The sequence below is a fragment of the Pygocentrus nattereri genome, chromosome 4, assembly GCF_015220715.1.
Source record: "Pygocentrus nattereri isolate fPygNat1 chromosome 4, fPygNat1.pri, whole genome shotgun sequence".
NCBI lineage: Eukaryota > Metazoa > Chordata > Actinopteri > Characiformes > Serrasalmidae > Pygocentrus > Pygocentrus nattereri.
The window spans coordinates 41,515,451-41,535,812 of record NC_051214.1 but is presented as its reverse complement, the minus strand read 5'-3'; the positions used below and the strand labels follow the sequence as shown (position 1 = coordinate 41,535,812).

Sequence of the window (20,362 nt, the reverse complement as noted above, 5' to 3'; positions counted from 1 at the left end):
AGTGCTGAGAGAAAGAGGAATATTTACGACAAACCAGCCAGGAAACATCAAACATACCAGGGTTACTGAGACAGGAACTGTGCTACTTTACTGCAGACTGTTTTTATTATTGTCAAAGGGCAGCCGAACAGAGAGAGTACCTTTGCGGGTACTGCAGTGGACAATGAGAAAATAATAATTACGGCAACATTTTTGTTCTAGTCTTACAAATACCAGAAAATGAATGAAAATTGTATGGGTACCACTGGCTCACAGACAATTTAGTGACTGGCCCAGTCTCATCTCGTTCACATTCTGAATCTCACACTGCTTCCATTCCAGGTTTCATCATATGTTTTAGGTTACATCTAAATGCATGCAGCATAAAGGACAGACAGACAGAGACAGATAGACAGGGAGTCAGAGAGAGTGAGTGCGATGCTCAGTCATAATAGCCTATCACATCTGCATTCTGGACCGATGCCAACCTCCATGACCACCCATAACAACTAATCATCTCACCTTAATAGGCAAATCTTTCACGGTGCGGCTCCTGCGTGTGGCTGCTCATGCCTGAATATTAATATTAATGAGCCGTTGTCTAACCTTGTTAGAGTTTGTATAAAATCATTACAATGTGTTGTGCTTATTCTCTCGAACCTCAGGGGGATCAGCAAAGACAGCGGCAAGTTCGGGAAGCCGGAAAACTTTCCTTTACCAAGAGAAAAAGGAGCAAAACTGTAAGATTTCTGCAGAGTGGGAGTGCACATTGATCTGTTCCCTCTGTCAGATAACTAGCAAACAGTCAGACCTCATCAAACGAGCTGCCTTGTTACCACAGGAAGGCAGGAGTATTCTTGACTAATTGTGAGCTGAAAATATACCATCTCACACCTTTTCCTGCTTACAACTCGCTTGCGACGTGAACCAGAGTGTGAGTGTGAGTCATTCTGACGACAATTCTGAGATGCATTCTTATCTTAATTTCATTTATTCAACATTAGGGCTATTCACTGTACTGGAAATCATATTTTATCATGCCTGACAAAAAACTCCATTATAGCAGGAACAATGGCCCGTCATGTTCTTGTGCAATTTCCTAAAAAGCTTAGACTGGTTGATTAACCAATTAGCTGCGGCTGCTTTAAGATTAAAAGAATGGCTAAAATTAAATGTGCAGGCCCATTAGTGGCCATTCAGAATTGATATTTTGAAATAATATGATCAAATAATTTCAGATTTACAAGGACACTGTTGGCTCTGTGTAAAATGGTGAGCTGTTAGTGAGCAATGGGGGTAAAAGTCCCCCACTGTAAAAACAGTACATATCTTTCTACAAAAATGACAGTGCTGAGATAAACGACAGCATAACTGCAGCATTCTTTAGAGCAAAAAATGGGAGAAAAGGAATTCAACACACTTTTATAAATCTTTATGTGTTTGCTCATCTAGAAAGATGAAAATACAGCTTACTTCCGGTTTTGTAATATAGACATAGTATTTAAGGACAAATGTTCCTTTAGCATTATTAAAGAAAAAATGCATAGCAGAATAACTGAGGGACCTCCAAAACAGTCAAAAAGTACATAGATTAAATACACTTTCTCTACTACAGACATAAGTTGCGTGACGCTTGATTTGCCGTATTATCAGCAATGCTTAAACTGAAGTCATGATAGCCATGCCAGTGGTGCCAGAGCTGGTGATGTGTCTAAGTGGGGCCCTGGGTGGCAACAGCCCTCTTAAAAACTGAACTTACTACCATGTTGTTTTAGTGGTTGTGTTCCACTTCTTCATTTAGATTCTCTGCACGTTTAGCTTTAAACTGCACAACTTTTAACCCTACTGGAAGCGACACAACATGGCTTGCAAAGCGGAATGCTGTGTTTTCTTGAATGAAAACCCTCTGGGAGCGTTTTGTGTGCTTCTACTGGCATGATGTTCAGGACAAGGCAAAAAATCACTGCAACTGCTAACCTAGGATGAACTTCTGTTCTCTAACTACATAAATATAATCTCAATGTATATGTCAGTATAAAAAAATGTATCATGATAATTACCTAACCTTTTACATTCATTTATGAGATTATCATGATATTGCATTAAAATATATATTTCAGTGTTTTAATATAAAGATATATTATGACTGTCTTTGGAAGCAGTATATGTGTGCAATATTTACAATAAAATAATCATCAAAAATAAAAACGGTCCATCATGATGCTTACTGTTTATCACCATCATACAGGACTATTAGCAGTCAGGACTGAAGTTGAAAGCCCTACCATAGAACACCGAGACCGCTACCAAGGACTGTGAAGCTGCTCCTACATAAAATACAGCACGGAAAATTCTACTACTACCTCTACTGTACAGACATAAACATGGCATATCCTGCACTGCGTCATACACTGATGATGTACATTCCACACCAGCCATTATATAACAGTGTGGAAACCTTTATTAATAGCCTATGTTTATCAAATGACATGACGATAACGCTAATATCTCTTGTATGGGATTTTCCATTATATGATGAAATCAAGCTAACAGTTTTTTCCCCACTGAATTCAACACTACATGGCTTGACTCACGCAAACTTTGGACAAACAAAGCTTGTAACAAACATTTAGGCAACTTTTTTTTAACTCTGTCTGTTCCCAGTTTACAGTCATAATTTGGCCTGTTAGCTCATTAGCAGTCTGCTCAGCTGCCTGGTAACAAAACCAGGTTCTATCGTGAGCATAAGTTTGGTATATTTTTGCGCCTTTTAATTCACAGACACAAAACGTTAGTGACTGCAAGCAAGTATTTATGAGACTTTTTTCCTTCTCTAAGCTGGGTGAGATGTGAGTTTTCACCTGTTTGTTTTATAAAAGGCTTGCTGTATGCTCCTCCTTCTGCTGCGCTGTGGCTCTGTTCATTGAATATTACAAGCTCCATTCAGGGAGAGTTTGTAAAAGAAGAGCTGATCTGGATCTTTAAAAAAGTACCTGGTGAAAATGTATCTTGTTAGACTAAATTGAAAGATTGTTTTTCAGAGTGTACAATTCTGCTTTTTAAATGCTGTAAAGGTGTTTTTTTTATCTTCAACTGTTTTTTTAGTAACAAAGTCCAGCATGCATTCTAATAACATTAGCTTAGCAACCTACCTATCAAGCTCTACACAAAGTGATCATTCTAAAAAGAGCATTCAACACTTTGTGCATTAGTGGTCATACAGTGCTTGGTGACTTTCTTCTCCCCTAGAAGAGTAAAGAATTAGCTAAATTAGCTAAGCTTCTGTGAGACTGATGGTCTGACATAAAGGTGGGCTTCAACTGCAAAAGTTACTAAACATATAGGAGACCTTTGTGTGCCAACAGACACACGTTCAAATAAACAAACATTAGCTAGTGCTGTCCTCTACAGCTGTTACTGCATGTAAAGCTCAAACTTTTATCACTTTTGTAATACCCATGACGCGTCTCAATTCACGCATTTTCAGCCTTCTTCATTATTTATATGCTAACTTATATAATGAGCTCCCCTACTCCATTGTACGAATGCATCTCTGAAGTAGTGGACCAAGAGAAGACAGGCCAGCAGAGGCACAGTAAAGCCTCTCTGAGAGACCAACAGGAAACAATCAATATCACCTTGGGCTGTCACTGAGTAATGGTGGCCCTTTGCTATAGCTCAGGCAAAACTTTGTCAGTTAACACAACATGGAGCTATATTGCATGGAGTGTAAATTACATTCCTCATTATGGAAACAGCTGCTTGGAACCCTGAGTGGCTGTCAGTTCTTGGCTGCTGTCTCTGGGGCTCTGTAGGGCATTAGAGAAGACCAGCATGCATTTCTGTCATGTGAGCTGACACACTGACACAAGTAGGTTATACTGCTCTCCCCACACACAAACACACCCAAAAGAATGGCTATTAGCTACCATCAGCTCCGCTTTCAGATTTCTGATAGGCCATGGGGAGCTCGCATCATCGTTCCAGCATCTGGGACCATTCACTCAAATGGCCATAAATGACGGAAGGTGGGCAATACAACCAAGAATAGGACTTTTATACATCATTTTAAAAAACCAAGAAGGCAAAATGGACATAAAATGTTGTGGCTCCCAATTTGGTTTGATTTTTGTTGAAAGGACAAAATGGCTCTTCTTAACATTTGGGTTGCCGACCCTGATCTAAGAGAAACCATGCATGGCGCACCTGTCCGAAGATGATGAGTTGCGGTTCCAGGAACTTTCCATTTGTATATTATCGACCTAATTGTACTGACAAAGATGTTTAAAATCTTTGCTAAGTTATTGCTCTGCAGTGTTTTCCATTCAGGTGTGCTTTAATAATGTTGTCCCTGAGAACTTTAGGAAGCTCCTTGACCTTCACGATTACTACTTGTTGTGCAAAATCTCTCAAACTAATAGCTACATCTTTTATAGTGCCATCGACATGAGAACATTTTATTTCTGCAGCATTATATGCAGACTTTCATTAACTTTTTTTAACTTTTACATACATGTACATTTTAATATAGCGTCTGAATACCCCCCCCCCCCCCCCCGATCAGTTACATTATTTAAACATATCTTTGTTTATGGTTACAAATATATACTTTTTGCTCACATTTATGAAAAATTCTTAAGACATTATATGTGTAAATTTAATGTGGAAATATACTAAATGACAAAAACAAAAGTCTGAATATCTGTTTCCCGTCTGTGTACTTGCCTGATAATGACAAGACTTGCGTAATGCTGACTTTCTCAACCTACATTATTCTCAACCTACATTATCTTCTGCCTGATATTTGATCACCACTTGAATCCTAAAACATGGAGCTAAGAGAGCAGAGATGAGTGATTTAAAACCAGAAAATCAATCATTCTCTCTATAGGACTCTCTAATAATCATTAAGACCTCCTCTGGCCACTAATCACGGTCCGTTAGTAATGCTGTGAATGAGGTTGTTTCTGCACTAACAACATTTTAATGAAGATTAACCGACAAGCACAATGGGCCCCAGCCAGGAGAACTGTAATTAGTAAACAATCTTAACATACCTAATTACAGCCGCTAACGGTCAGATCATGACTCTTGATCTTCAGTGAAATATACTCACACACAGTCTAATGCTGCATTTATGGCAAAGTGGAAGATTTACTAACATTTGCAGGATTGCAAACATTGTTTTGTCATTAAAAAGTGGCTGTCACAGTTTATTAATGGGAAATGTCTCTTTAGCGACTGTGATAACACAAAAGGGGTGGAGCTACTCATTTATGCTTTTGCCTCATTGCATAAGCATTTATAGAGTTGTGTTTTCAAAGTACAAACCACCGGGAGGAGAAGATTATAATGAAGCACTTATTCTGCTTCACTAAGGCTGATAGCAAGTACTGACTGTTTTATATAATGCCTGAGGAAAGCTGGTCTCGTTTTGGTTGCTAACATGCCTGTCAATGTTGTTGCTGAGAGATAAAAGAGAGAATTTGTCACAGACATTTAATCAAATCAATTCATTATTGGTCTCTCTCTCTTTCTCACACACACACACACACACAGAACTTATAAAAGACAAGGAAGAATAATATAAAATATTAAAATATAGGCATATAATAAAACACAGGCATGTGTATGTAGTGTGTGCCCTCACAGCAAGAAGGGCCTGGGTTCAATTCCCCGGCCAGGTGACTGGGGTCCTTTCTGTTTAGAGTTTGCAAGTGCTCCCTGTGTACGCATAGGTTTCAACTGGAGACACTGAATTGTCCCTAGGTGTGAGTGTATGTGTAAATGTGTATGTCTTTGTGTCTACCTTGTCCAGAGTGTTTTCTGCCTTCCACCCAATAAGCGCTGGGATGAGCTCCAGACTGTCTGTAATTAGTGCCCCTTTTGGTAAATGTGTCCTTTAGAACTGGGATGTTTCTAAATTTCAAGAGAAAAACTACAGCATGACTGCAGCTTTTTAAATTTCACAATGAACTATAATTATAATTTTTTGTTTGTACAGTTATACATTTAAGTTTTAACATTTTTAGAGCCTAATATAACATCCATCATAAAGTAATTGCCATTTTTCCTGATTTTATGTTTGTGTAGGACAGTAGAAAAATACAACTCTATCTATCTCTATTGTCAGGAATCAATGTGTCGAGTATTTGAATGAATAAATTGTTGTTTCATTTTTAATAGTTTAAATACAGAGGGATAGTTGAATGAGTATGTGCAAGTTTTAATGTGTGCTTTAATGTCATCTGATGCTATTAACAATGAAGTGTCAAGCTCAAAAGCACTTTTAAAATAAATTAAAAACTAAACAAACAGCACTTTACATCTAAAAGCTGTTACATGTGTCAGGATTGGCCCCTCCCAGTCCTGTCCATGTGCTTGTATTTACCTTCCCGTCCTGTCCATGTGCTTTTGCTTTACCTTCCAGTCCTGTCCATGTGTTTTTGTTGTCATTTTGTTTTCCCAGTCCTGCCCCCTTGTTTTCAAACTCCACCCTTGATTATTTTCACCTTTCTGTTAACCTGTATTTAAGCCCTGTGTTTTCCCCTGTTAGTTTGCTGATCTTTGTATTCTCTTGTTTTGTATTCTCGTGTAGTGTTTGGTAGCGTTTGTATTGTATGATATTGCCTAGTGCTTGTTTATTCCAGCCTCTGTTGTGTTTTTTCCGGTTTTCCTTTTCGTCATGTCTGTTTCCCGATCTCTCCATGTTGGCTCTCTGACCCTGGACCATTTTGACCCTGATTATGGATTTTCCCTTAATAAATCTCACTTCTCTCAGCGTGTGCATCCACCTCATCATCACTCCGCGGCACTACAATATGCAGATAGGAGCTACATAAGCATATAATAAATAAGAACTTTTTGTTCAAATGTTGAGGCACTAATGGTCTCAGCAGTAGTGGACAGTATGACCAAAAATGTGTCACGGCATAATTAAAATCTCTAATGGTTTCAGTATATATCATGGTATACAAACTCTTTTAGATGCTTAGGTAAGACTCTTTTAAAGATAAACACTGGCTTATTGTTCTGGAATGTCCCTTTTAATAAGGACCATTTTTAACAACAAAAGTGAATTGGAAATACCATTATCATGTAAAGTAGCAAACACAAAGCTGAGCAATAAATACATAAACCTATATCAGTATTGCTTTCTGGCAAATGGTCCTAAATATTGAGTCATGTCTGAATCTACAAAGCTGAAGTTTTTTTATTTAGTGGCTTTTTATTTGGTGGCTTATTGTTTGAATTTTACATTCTAGTGTTCAAATAAGAATCCAAATTCAGCTTCATCGAATTTCTCAAGGCATTTGTCCTATACATGCTTTCCATACACTGTTGCCTCTGAACGCCAGACACTGCTAGAATTTGAAAGATATAACAGTCATTCGTGTGTCCACGGCTTGTTGCTGGAAAAGCTCTGAGACTCAGGGGTAGCTGGCAGAGTGAGGCGGCACCACTGATCTGGTGTGTGTTTTAGGCTTAGGATACGGCTAACTCCGAAAGACATCGGATGCAATAGACTAGACGGCAGGAGGTAGTCGAGAGGCTGCTGCATTCTTATTTTCACTTCGAATATGACTGGAACATCTCTGGCTAACTAATGTTAGCATGGTTTGCACTTTTTGTACCTTGCGTCTGCATTTGAGTATATTTGTGGCATACCAGCGTAAAGGTGCTGGTGAAACTGAAAGAATTTCAACCGGTCTACCAGATGAACCCGTATAGGGCTCACTGCTAAGTCACAGACTTACCTGAACGCTGGTAAGTGTAGTGTACTGGTAGGCTTTAATGACCAAGTAGTTGGCCTCAATATCGATCAGCCCCAGGATCATGTACTTCCACCATCGTCTTTTCAAGATTGCCAGTAAGTTCTCCTCACCTGCAAGAGAACAAGTCAAAATGACATGTAAGTGTTTGAGATACCAACAGAGAAGGGCCCTGACTGTTCTGCACTGGTAAAATATGAATTCAAATTTTATCAGTTCTGTACAACCAAGCCAAGAACCATGTGGGAATCTTTATTTTTAAAAGTGTAGTAAGTATTTCAAAGCTTGAGCTGAGCAGAAATCAAAGATTAATGAGAGCTCCACAGTCAGAAATGAGAGCAGATAAACTAATAACACACTAGCAAACAAGTAAAGACAAATATCTGTTTATGGGCTGTAGAGACTCTTTCCATCCATCTCTGGAGAGAAGATTATGCAGTACTGTATTTGTTTTCAGTCTGAAGCTTATGCTCAGCTAAGAGTCAGCAGTAATCACTAGATACAAGTGAAATCCTGACATAGACTAAATGCAAAAGTTTTTTATCTAGTATTATAATTGGCAAAAATGTCTTCAGAGACTAAGAGGAAGGAGGCCCAGAGCCCATCTGGAGAGGAACAGTAATTGGGCACTACAAAGACATCTGCCCAGGCCATCAGTCCATTACAGCCTGTGTACAGCCATGTGTAGAGGTGAGATGAAAGATAATTAGCTTCTTTTTGTCTCTCAGGAATTACAGGGGTCGTGAGAGGAGCTTCAGTTCCCCTCCTCCTCATGTAGAGCCCATGATGACAGTCTTTACCCAACCAATAATACTGCCATGTCTTATTGGCCTGAAGACACAACCCACCAAGAACCCAGTACAGTCTCCAAGTGTCCAGTTCTTTGGTCTACACAGTGGTCGTCACTGGTTCCTGAATGATAGCTGTCATTACATTTTGCATGTAAATTGGTCTGTTCCCAAGTAACAGGGTGTTGGGTATAAAAACAAGACATATATATGCACAAACCTAAAGAGGCAAAATTTGCACACTAAACATGTCTTGGTTGATTGACTACATCTGTGAGAAGTGGAAAATTGTGTAAGCTTGAGTTTTTCACAGAAGTATTCCTTTACAGTGTTACATATTTAAATGGAAAAAAAATAAGGAATGCTGATATTTTCAAAACAATGAGAAGTGGTTGTTTACTGTATGTCTTTTTATTCATTATTATTATCACAATACCAGCCTTTGACACACTGATATCACAGAGGGCTGCACTATGCAAATGAGCCTCTCAATTTGTTTTACTGTGTGTGTGTGTGTGTGTGTGTGTGTGTGTGTGTGTGTGTGTGTGTGTGTATGTGTGTGTGTGTGTGTGTGAGCATACTGCCTGATCCAGACAGGTTTTTCTAGAGGGTGTTAGGTGAATTAAGACATTCAGACAGTCAGAATAATGTAGGTCATTAACCATGTCATTTTATCTGTTTCACCAATGTGCTTTACAATAAGGTGTATCACAATCACAATATATATATATATATATATATATATATATATATATATATATATAAATTTAAATGTTATAACTGCTGTACAAATAAAAACAAGTATCTCTAACATAGTAACTTTACAGGAAACTTTTTTAAAACCCTTTTTATGTGAGTAATGTAAAGAGATTTGATTCCAGGTAATTTTGGAGCATTTCTTTTGGTCCACTCATCATGACATTTCTACACAGCATAAAGGACAGCAGCCATGTTGAAAAGCCAATGAAATCAACAAAGATAGAGATTTCTTTTCAGACAGTGAAGATTTACTACCATGCAGGTAAAAGGCACTAAAATTAACTATGACTTTTAAGCAAATCATGTAAAAATCTATCAAATGGCTTGGTTCAGTCTAGTTTCTTAGACTAAAGACTTCAAGGCATCAAGTTGCTGTGCACACATAGAGGTTTCCAAATGATACCCAACACTATATTCTGTAAACTGGTCCAGACACATCATATTCAGAAATAAATATCCAAACTCATGATATGATCAGCTATCCAGTGTGCACTGAACCATGTCCTTAGCAAATCTGTCAAAATCAGCCACAGTGCAAACATGCACTGACCATGGGCTGTAAAAACCTGAGTAAACATTAGCCTCCAGCCAACGGTGAAGGCAAATGTTCCTTTCACACACAGTGCTACTGTCTGATTTAGAAGTTATCAAATATTTGAAGAGAACAGTAAAAGCTCCATATCACATAAAACCAAATTATCCTTGCTTGCTTTTAAATAAAAGAGCTTGAAGTAGTATGTAAACATTGTAAGTTTAAAGTTGTAATTGTACCAAGTCATTGTACTAAAAAATACCAAAGGATCCATATGTGTTAATAAAGCTGCAGGTTAGAATTTAAAATGTATGTTTTGTATCTCCATATGCCCACTACCCGTACCCTACACCCCAGCAACCGATACATATGCTGTCCCCTGCAACTTTGACCTCCTTTCTATTCTGTATATGCTTTCTGACTTATGACTACTGTCATTTTAATAAATGTCACTGCAAACGTACATGAATGAGCTTCTTCTAGTGTAGCTTCAAGGTGACTTGAGTGGTAATAGCACTCGCTGCAGGAGAAATTTCAGACTCCTAGAGTCCAAAACTGGGCCCACACGTTAAAAAATTAGAAAAAAAGAGTCACTCTGGAGCTCACCTATTACACACATAAAACACTATGTGTACGTAATATTTAATATTATTTGTGACCTTTTTCTGATCCTCCATAGACAGGGACCAGAGGAACTTTCTTTACTTCTAGTTCAAGGGCTAGAGCTGGCCGCTCTAGGATAGCAGAGGCTAGCTTGGTTGTTTTTACTGCAGCAACTTGTACTGAAGCGGGCTGACGTTCCATATTTTCAGTTCCATGTACTCAAGCTGTACTCAAGTAAATCAAGTAAAAGGTCAAGAGGAGTGTGGTAGGTAAAGCTAACATAGTTCTTAAAGGAACACGAAGCTTAATTTTCCTACGTATTTAGCAAGCTGTTTAACAGTAAATTAGTCTTCTCTAGTTTACCAACATGACATTTATCACCTTTGCATTGTAATCAGGCTACTTCTCAATCAACAACAATGACAACAATAATCAATTATATTGCCTTATCGCACAGGCCTATTCAGCCTACAGTAGGTTGGCCCTGCCCATTCACACTGAAGCTATCTGTTAATTTCATATACATATCTGCCGATGCCGATAAACATTTATTAAAAGCAGGAGTTGGGACTAAATCTCCAGGATGTTGCATTTTATGCAATGTATTTAGAAATACATTTATTTCTACAGGATCACAAATGTAGTAAAATGATCAAATTAAGACGTTTAAGTAGATTAGTCAAACATCATCTATACATTCTGACCCTCTTGAGTACAATAAACACCTCAACAAATATTCTAAATATTACTATACCTCCTTAACTTAAGACAACATAAAATATCATATAAACAACACAGTTTTTTCTGATATATAACAATGCAATGCTCATATCAAGCAATATGATGAGAACATGAACCTCCCCTAGGTGCAACAGAGCACTAATGAAGCCAGCTCAGCAGCTCTGACTCCAGACGCACCCTTCACACATTCACACAAACACACACAGTCAGAATGAATGCTGCTGCTATGGGAACAAACTTTCAGACACAGTTCTTAGATTTTTCTCTTTTCTCATATATACACTCATACTTTAGGCTTAGGACAGACACTTTGGTGTTTATAACCTGGGGTTGAATTGGTGAACTGTAAATCTGTCATGTGCAGGATTTGACTGGCCAACTGGTATGCGATAAAGTATCTGTGTAATTTCCCAACATTCCTTAAGTTAGACTAGACTGAAGCGTGATATCCCATAATCCATCAACCATAGGACACACTCAGTAACAATAACAACACTCTGCACATCTGTCTCTTTTAGCGAGTTTTGTTATTCAAGTAGCATAAGGTGGATTAGAACAGCACGACTATCTGTAATGCCGGGGAGCGATGATGAGGCGGACGCATATGCGGAGATAAGTGAGATTTATTCGGGGTAAATCCAGATTCGGGGTCAGAACAGTCCAGGGTCAAGGAGCCAACATGGAGAGAACAGGGTACAGACATAATAAACAGAAACACAGAAATCCAAACACCAAACAATACCATACACCATACATCAAACAATACAAAGATCAGCAACCTAACATGGGAAAATACAGGGCTTAAATACAACAGGGATGACAAGGGACAAGAAGACACAGGTGGCAAACACAGGTGGTTACAATCAAGGGCAGGATCTGAAAACAAGGGGGCAGGACCAGGAAGAACTCAAAGAAAACAAAAAGCACATGACAGGACTAAAAGGTAAACAAAAGCTCATGGAGGAGTGGGAGTGGGCCAATCATGACACTATCACTGAAGGTGATACAATTACTATCATCAGACTGTAAAAACTACACATACTGCAGATTTACAGTGGATTAAATCACTTCCCATAATCATTACTGAAAGACAACACACTGCAGATTGATACTAGAATAAAATGATGGACCTGGTTAATAATCACTTAAATTCCAGTACCTCTTCAGGTAAAATTAAACCAGTTCCAATATGGCTACAAACATGATCTATGATTTACTGTGGAAAAAGTACAGATCAAAAACTACTGGGCAAACAATTTAAAGTTGGAATCAGTCTATCACACCTACGGCAGTAAGACATGACCAGATCCAGCCTAGTACATGAATGGATGTATGGATAGAAGGATGGACAGATGGATGGGTGACTGCATGGATAAACAAATGGATGGACCAATGGAAGGAAAGCTGAGTGGGTGAATGGGTGGCTGGGTGGTTGTATAGATAAATGTTTACATGGGCAGACAGATGGATAGATATGTTACCAAGGTTCTATCTTAAATCAATCAATTAATCATCTATAGTGGTTCAGAATGAGTGGGTGGATGGATGGATGTGTGAGTGGGTATGTATGGACATATGGACAGATGAGACAGATGAGTGGATTGGTGATTGGGTGGTTAAATGAATAGGTGGAGGGATGATGTTTCTCACCTCACATTCATAAGAATGTTACAGTAACCGCACATTTCAACGTTGACTAGCAGCCTGAGCAAATGTGTGACAGTGACTGACTGAAGCCTTTGTGCTTTTTTACACCGGAAGGGGGAAAAAGCTATGACATTCTGAGAGGCCACTGAGCCTGAAGAAAATAGGTCCAGGCTGATGGAATCCACTGCATTAACCCTACATCCTGTTCAACGATAGCCCCTTCAAGAGGCTCTTTATGTGCCCACTCGTCTTCCTAGCAGCTAAAAAGCCCACACATCTTCAAAGATTTTGAGGATGAACTGGCATATGGAAGAGCTGGTGAGACGAGATCTAAAAACCAAGGAAATCTCAAAGAGCCAAGACCCAGCACAAGAGAAATTAACAGCTAGAGAGAGAGAGAGAGAGAGAGAGAGAAGGGTAGAGTAAGACTAGAGAGAAGAGTGAGAGAGAGAACAGAAAGAGATGTGACAAAGTAAGATAGATAGAGGCAGAAATGGAGAGTTAAAAGAGAGGGGGAGAGAGAAGCACAATGTAAGTGAGAGTGAAAGAGAGATAGTGAGAGAGAGAGAGAAAGAGAAAGAGAGTGAAGGAAGGAGAGACAGAATAGAGAGGAAAGTGAGAACCAGAGAAAGAAGGAGAGAAAAACAGAGGCAGAGGTGACAGTGAGAGAGAGATACAGAGTGGCATAGAGAAGTAAAAGATCAAGAGAAAGAAGAGACAAACAAAGAGTGAGAGAGAGCAAGAGTAAGAGATGCTCAGAAAGAGAGAGCGAGACAGAGAGAGACAGAGAGAAAAGAGAGAGAGAGACAGAGAGAGAGAGAGAGAGAGAGAGAGAGAGGCTCATTTTAGTCCCACTAATGACTCAGCAGCAGTATTTGTAGGCTGGAGTAATGATGAGGAGTTTCTTCATCAGTCCACTTTCCTCTGCCAGAGACACACGGCCGTCCTTCACTATTTGAACATTTGGGCCTCTTGCTTGTCCGTGCCAAGGCTAACGAGAACTGTAGAAAGCCGGCATTTATCAGTGGCAAACACACTTTGATTCCAAGTTGTTCATCCAAGCCATTTGCCCGGTAGAACCCTCAGCTGCGGACTGACTAAAACAGCAGACATAGTGGACTAGCTAAAAGAACATTATGAACATTAGGTAAACATCAATGAGTGTACATTAGAGATGGCTCTAATATGATACCCAGTACCAATATGGGGCTGGCGCCAGCAGAAACATGCTGAATCAGATATCCCAGTAAAAGGCATGAATATGATTCTGTAATGAAGCCAAACTGAAATATGACAGAATTGCCTAGTAGCAAGTCAACATGAATTGAAAAATCATAACACATAACGTCTGGGGACAACTCTGAGATATTCTGGGCTAAATGTGGAGGGAGGTGGAGTTATAAAGGTGGAAATCGCTAAACTACCCTCGAAGTGGAGCATAATGAAGGTTGTTAGACAAAGGACACAGAATCAGTTAGCATGGTTTAAAAAAGTCCCCCTCTAAAACTCCAAGTAAGGTTGTAGACATGTTTTGAGAACACATTACATGTGGTAAAAATAAAGATTACCTTTTGCAAGGGAGAAACAGTTCCATCAGCTAAAGACAGCGTTCTGCTTGTTTACATGCACTCAACGATCTAATAACTGCAGAAAATTAGATTTTGTCAGTAATCCGATAAACGCATTTACATGCACTTGGGTAATCAGATAATGGGGAAACTCCAGGTTTACACAAGTCAGGCAATCAGATTTCTGCTTTGGAACCAGCCAATAAACTCACAGAAGAAGACGTGACATAAACATGATGTAAAACTCAAACTGCATTCCACGCCACTTTACCTGAAACTATGAACATACATCATCTAGAAGATGGAAAACATTGAAATCCTTCATTTCATCAAGCATGTAGTTTCAGCATTGCCCCAAAAGTGTTTTGCTGCCATCTTTATCAGATATCAGTTTTTCTTGACCTTACTCTGATCTAAGAAATCAGAGTATGCTATTTACATGAGCATCTGAATAACCAGAATGGCTGCAGAAATCCAATGATCGCTGAATTAGCAGGCCGTTTTCTGTAGGTGGGGGTGGTGTGAGGTGAAGATGAAACATGGTATCATTAGTTAATTTTGAAAAAGAATATGAGGGACTAGTAGTATCAGAAGCTAGTAGTAGTAGAAACTGTTCACGCTTGCTTTAGTGTTTGCATGTTCCTGAGAGAGATTACTGTTGTAAGCTGGAAGAGTTGCATTGACAAGGCACCTAGAGCTGAGCAATATGGACAAAATTAGTGCAATAACTAAAAGCTTCCCTATGATGGTATATATTCTTACATTTAAATCTTGACTCTCAACCAGGGAGCAATGTAGCTCTTTGGTTTCACATTTTAGTCAGAGATTAGGAGTGCACACAAGTCACATTGCGGTTGGACAGCACAGTTTGGTATGAGTTCAGTACAATAGGAAAAAAAGCAACACAAACACCAGAAAGCATAAGGCTGGGTTTCTTTTGATTTATTTGGAACAGAAGGTAGTACAAGTCACAGCATGTTCCACCTAGTGTTGTACAGTCTCCCCTGAGGCAGGTGGTATAGCTTATAGTGTGTGATTTGCACATGATTGGAAAATCACTAATAACGAATCTGTGCGGTGATAGTTCAACTTCAGTTGTGATTCTGAGGTCTGGAGCAGAGAAAACATTAGTAAGGCTTTGGGTTGAAGCTTACAGCTGAAGGTTTTCACAACTATTTTTGCACTTGTGAAAATTGGTTCCACAACTGCATACATCATACACTAAACTGTAACATCTGGACTATGATGTTCGGTATGAATACATGTACAGATGCACTTAACCCTTCTGCATAGCCTCATAACTCAGATTCAGGAAATATCCATCCATCCATCCATCCATCCATTTTCTAAGCCGCTTCTCCGTCAGGGTCGCGGGGGGATGCTGGAGCCTATCCCAGCAGTCCTCGGGCGAAAGGCAGGATACACCCTGGACAGGTCGCCAGTCCATCGCAGGGCAGACAGACAGACACAGACAGTCACTCACACACTCACAACTAGGGGCAATTTAGCATGTCCAATTGGCCTGACTGCATGTCTTTGGACTGTGGGAGGAAACCGGAGAACCCGGAGGAAACCCACGCAGACACGGGGAGAACATGCAAACTCCACACAGAGAGGACCCTGGCCGCCCGGCCGGGGAATCGAACCCAGGCCCTCCTCGCTGTGAGGCGACAGCGCTACCCACCACGCCACCGTGCCGCCCATTCAGGAAATATCTGAATTGTATTTCTGTGCTGTATTATATTTTTATTGTATCATAATATTGTAATATCAACATACTAAAATAGTCTCTTGTGGAACTGTTTTTAGGTAATTTTTAGAATAATACTTACAAATTTGAATACCGAATGTGAGCTGAAACGCCCTTCCCTAAAAGGGAGTTGCATTTGTAAATCCCTCAGTAATAGACAATCACGTGGCATGAACATGTTATCAGGCTTCTGTCTGAACTTTCTCGGCCATATGCTCCACTGACTCTTTTCCAAGACTGCTTCGCAAATGAGGCAATAAATTTGTACGATAGCCAATTATAGATAATTGAAGTCAAATTATGATCTGAGAGAGAGGGAAAGAGAGGGGGTCTATCAGAGTCACCCTTTGTACCTTTTCAAATGAGACTCACCAACTGCGAATCAAATAAATCAAAAAAGTAACGCAATGAAACGATGACAACAGTGAAAAATCTAATTAGCAGTTCTTTTTCAAAATAAAGTGTCTTCGCTCAGAGCTTTCATAAAACTGCCCATGTGGATCATCCCATGCACACCAGCTCATGCGGGGAAATCTGTGAGAAGAACAGCTCCGAAATCGGCTGTTGAGAGCTAAAATCAGCCAAAGCCCTGCCACGTTCAACGAGGTGGCATGAGTCAAAATAAAGCAGCGACACTCAAGAGAGCGTAAGACAATCTGAATAAAAGCATCAGCTAGATTAATAAATAATAAGAAGATTACAGTGGCTGCAGACACACTTCTTTGGCAGCAATTACAGTAGGCCATGTAGGGATAACGCAGACTCAGAGGGATATACGCCTTTCCAAGAGACCATTAGACATGTTCACACACCTCCCATGACACCTATGCTACTGATCGTTTTCCCACAGCTTGGGACGCTCAAAGCACATACAGCCTTATTTTATAGAACATCAGAGCATGATAAATGATAAACACACTTCTGTACAGAGTAATTATTTATATTGAGAATGATATGAAAACCACACATAGGAACACCAACGGCAGTGATGTTTTTGTGCTAAAATGTCTTTTACTAGCCAGGTCTTGATAGTTCAGTGGCTTTACAAAAATATGATTCATAGCATTCAATCGATGCCCAATGACTGGCTGTCAAAAAGTAGGTGATGTAACCCAAACCCAACATATTTAGGTGGTACTTTCTACTAAGAGGCCATGTTCCATTACAAAAACACACATTTCTAAGCGCAGAATGGCTAAAAATACACTCTTAAAAAACAGATGGTTCTTCAAGGGTTCTTTAGTAAAGAAGGTGGTTCTATAGAGAACCATGACCACTCAAAGAACCCTTTGTATGATCAAATCATTCTTCAGATTGAAGAGCAATGTGCTGTAGATGGTTCTATACAGAACCTTTTTGAAAAGGGTTCTATATTGCACCAAAAAGGTTCTACTATTGTTACAATCTCAAGCTTATAACAAAAGAAGAACCCTTTTTGGTGCTATGTAGAATCTTATACTGAAATTATATTTAGAGCTTTTTTAACCTGAGTATATTTAGCCTATGAAAACAAAAACTCCCAAAAATATTTCCTCACAAAACCAGACATCACAATTACTGGCACCCTTACATTTAGAGTTTTGTGCATTCGCCCTAACAGCAGTAAGTCATCTCCTTTAATGCTTGATGACAGTACAGACCAAGGAATCTTAGAGTACCCAATAAATAAACTCTCTCCAGAACCTCCAGGGTCCTAGTCTCACTTTTTCATCTCATCCCACAGGCTTATCATAGGGTTTAGGTCTGTGGACCGTGATGGCCATGACAAAAGCTTGATTCTATGGTCACCGAACCATTTCCTTAGACATATATTTTGAATTACTGTCCTGTTGCAAGATCCAACCATGACCCAGATTGGCTTTTTTATATTCATTTAAAATGGAGTCCATGAATTCTAACAAGCATTGTCAAGGCCTTTGGTGGAAAAAATTATTTATAATGTTGATAATGTTTATACTGTTTCCCATTTCTATTACTGAGTGCCTTACTCCTGTTACTCTGCTGCTGCTGTAATACTGTGAATTTCCCCGCTGTGGGACTAATAAAGGATCATCTTATCTTATCATATCTTATCTTATCTGATCTGATCTTATCTTATCTTTTAATAACCATCTTTCTTAGTTAAGTTAAAATCTATCTTGAGTATATGTTTTGCCAAAAAACTCTATTTTAACTCATCTGAGAACAGAGAACCTGGTTCCACTGTGCATGAGTTTAAAACGAGCATGCGTTCACTTCTAGACAGGTTCACTACAGCTTTAAAAAAGTATTGCCCAAATACTGGATATGAACATTTCCAAGCATTTTTTCTTTATTATAAAAATAATACATTATTTATGAAAAGCAACACAATTATGTCTCATTTTTGTTTATTTTCTAACCCCTGCTGATGAATGACTAAGACAACTTGGTTTCTGTGGCTCTTCTTCTTTATATCCTGGGGAAACAAAGAGTCATAGATGACTGCTTATGAGTTTCTGTGTACTCATGTGGACTTAAAAAGGTGAAATATAAATGAGAATGTGCTTCAGCTTTTGTTTTATTCATTAGTATTCTTTAAATACTTGTGATATGTGGTTGTCTTAAGAAGTGTCTTCTTCAATAAGGGTTTTTTGTTTTCTTGGACTGAATTTGCCTCAATTAAAGGTTAGATTTTTCTCATATCTTCAGTGTGAGTCTGAGCTACTCAATCACAAAGACAATAATCATGGAACAGGCTGTATATATGCCACATATGTATACATGCTGGACACTATCTGCAATGCAGAAGACAAAGGAACTAGCCTTGCAATGTTCCTTCAGCTGGTAACACAAAATATCTCAGGAGATAATGAAGTGCATTGGCTTGTGACAGGTCTGCTGAAGCACCACTGAAACATAGAGGATCAAACCACACCTCAGCATCTCTCTCTCGCTCTCTCTCTCTCACACACACTCACACACACTCATGCACACACACACACACACACGCACGCACACACACACACGCACACACAGGAGGGATAAAGCTTTCACAAACAATTTTCCCCAATCGGATTCAATTCAGCAGGAGGTAGATGACTGCCAAAAGTCTAATGGAATCACTCCTGAGGAAGATCACACTTGCTCTCCCAGCCTGACACATGAACTACATTACATGGCAGCTTGTATATCTAGTCAATACGGTACCGTCTGTGATGAAAATACCATATGCTGACATTACCACTCCATTGCATCAGGCATCTTCAGTGTCTCAGCTGGTTCATTCTTCAACCACAAATCTGCAGAGCTCCATGCTCATTTCAGATCCCTGAGTGATAAGGAGTCACAAAATAATGAATCTTTGTACTCATTTGACAAACAAATCAGAATGAACACAGGCCTCCATGAATAATGTAGTGCAAATGCCACTTAAATTGCTCTGCCATTGCCACAGCGATATGCAGGCAGACATGGTTGGAATAAATCTCTGATTTAATAAGCGCTGATATTTGCAATCTGAGCGATTACTGGCTGCAAAGTCTTTCAATCCTCCCCGCATGTCAAAGAAAACAAATCTTAGCAGAAATAAATCAATACCAGGAGCATCCCTTCAAAGTGACAGATTGAGTAACGAAGTACAAACCCAGTGGGAGAGCAACATTAATTGGACAAACATCCTCGGCTGCTGAGATGATGCATCACAGAGAAATAGTTCGGCAAATTACCAGCTGTTGCTTTTCTCTTATGGCTCAAGAGCAAATGTCATTGCACAAATAAAAACTTTCCTCGCTGCTGGGTACAGTGAGGTTAACTAGTCAATGAGCATGTACCCACCAAACCGACAGAGCAGTCCTCTAAGAGGGGCAGCTCTGAAACAGTCTACAATTACAATACAATGTCACCTGGACCCATAGAACCACCACTGTGTCTTCCTTCTTAGGGATGTTTTTTTTGCTGTAGTCAATCAGACACAACTAGAATAACTGAAAGATGACATGGGGGGTTCAAACAGGTCATAACAGCAGCATGTGCCACTAATAAACATGTCAAAGTATGTATCGCTTGGAACTCAGCAACCAAAACACTTTCATTGAACCAGATGTATTTGATGTATCTCAGAAATGACACTCAATTTAACTGTTAATTTCAACTGTCATTAAAGTAAACATGAATCATCAATCACAATGCATTTTCTTTCTGTACTGTGATGTGTGACAAAATAAACGCAGTATTAGGGAGCATCTCTAAGATAGCTGCCCATT

At 39.3% G+C, this 20,362-nt stretch overlaps 1 protein-coding gene across 1 annotated transcript in view; it reads right to left on the bottom strand.

Moving 5' to 3' along the window:
• The window catches only part of slc35f1 (solute carrier family 35 member F1), a 142,775-nt gene that overhangs the window by 46,060 nt on the left and 76,353 nt on the right, over window positions 1–20,362 (bottom strand). Inside the window, exon 3 of the mRNA XM_017692524.2 lies at window positions 7,737–7,864. Coding sequence (XP_017548013.1) covers window positions 7,737–7,864 — 128 coding nt within the window. The remainder of the gene's footprint in view (window positions 1–7,736; window positions 7,865–20,362) is intronic.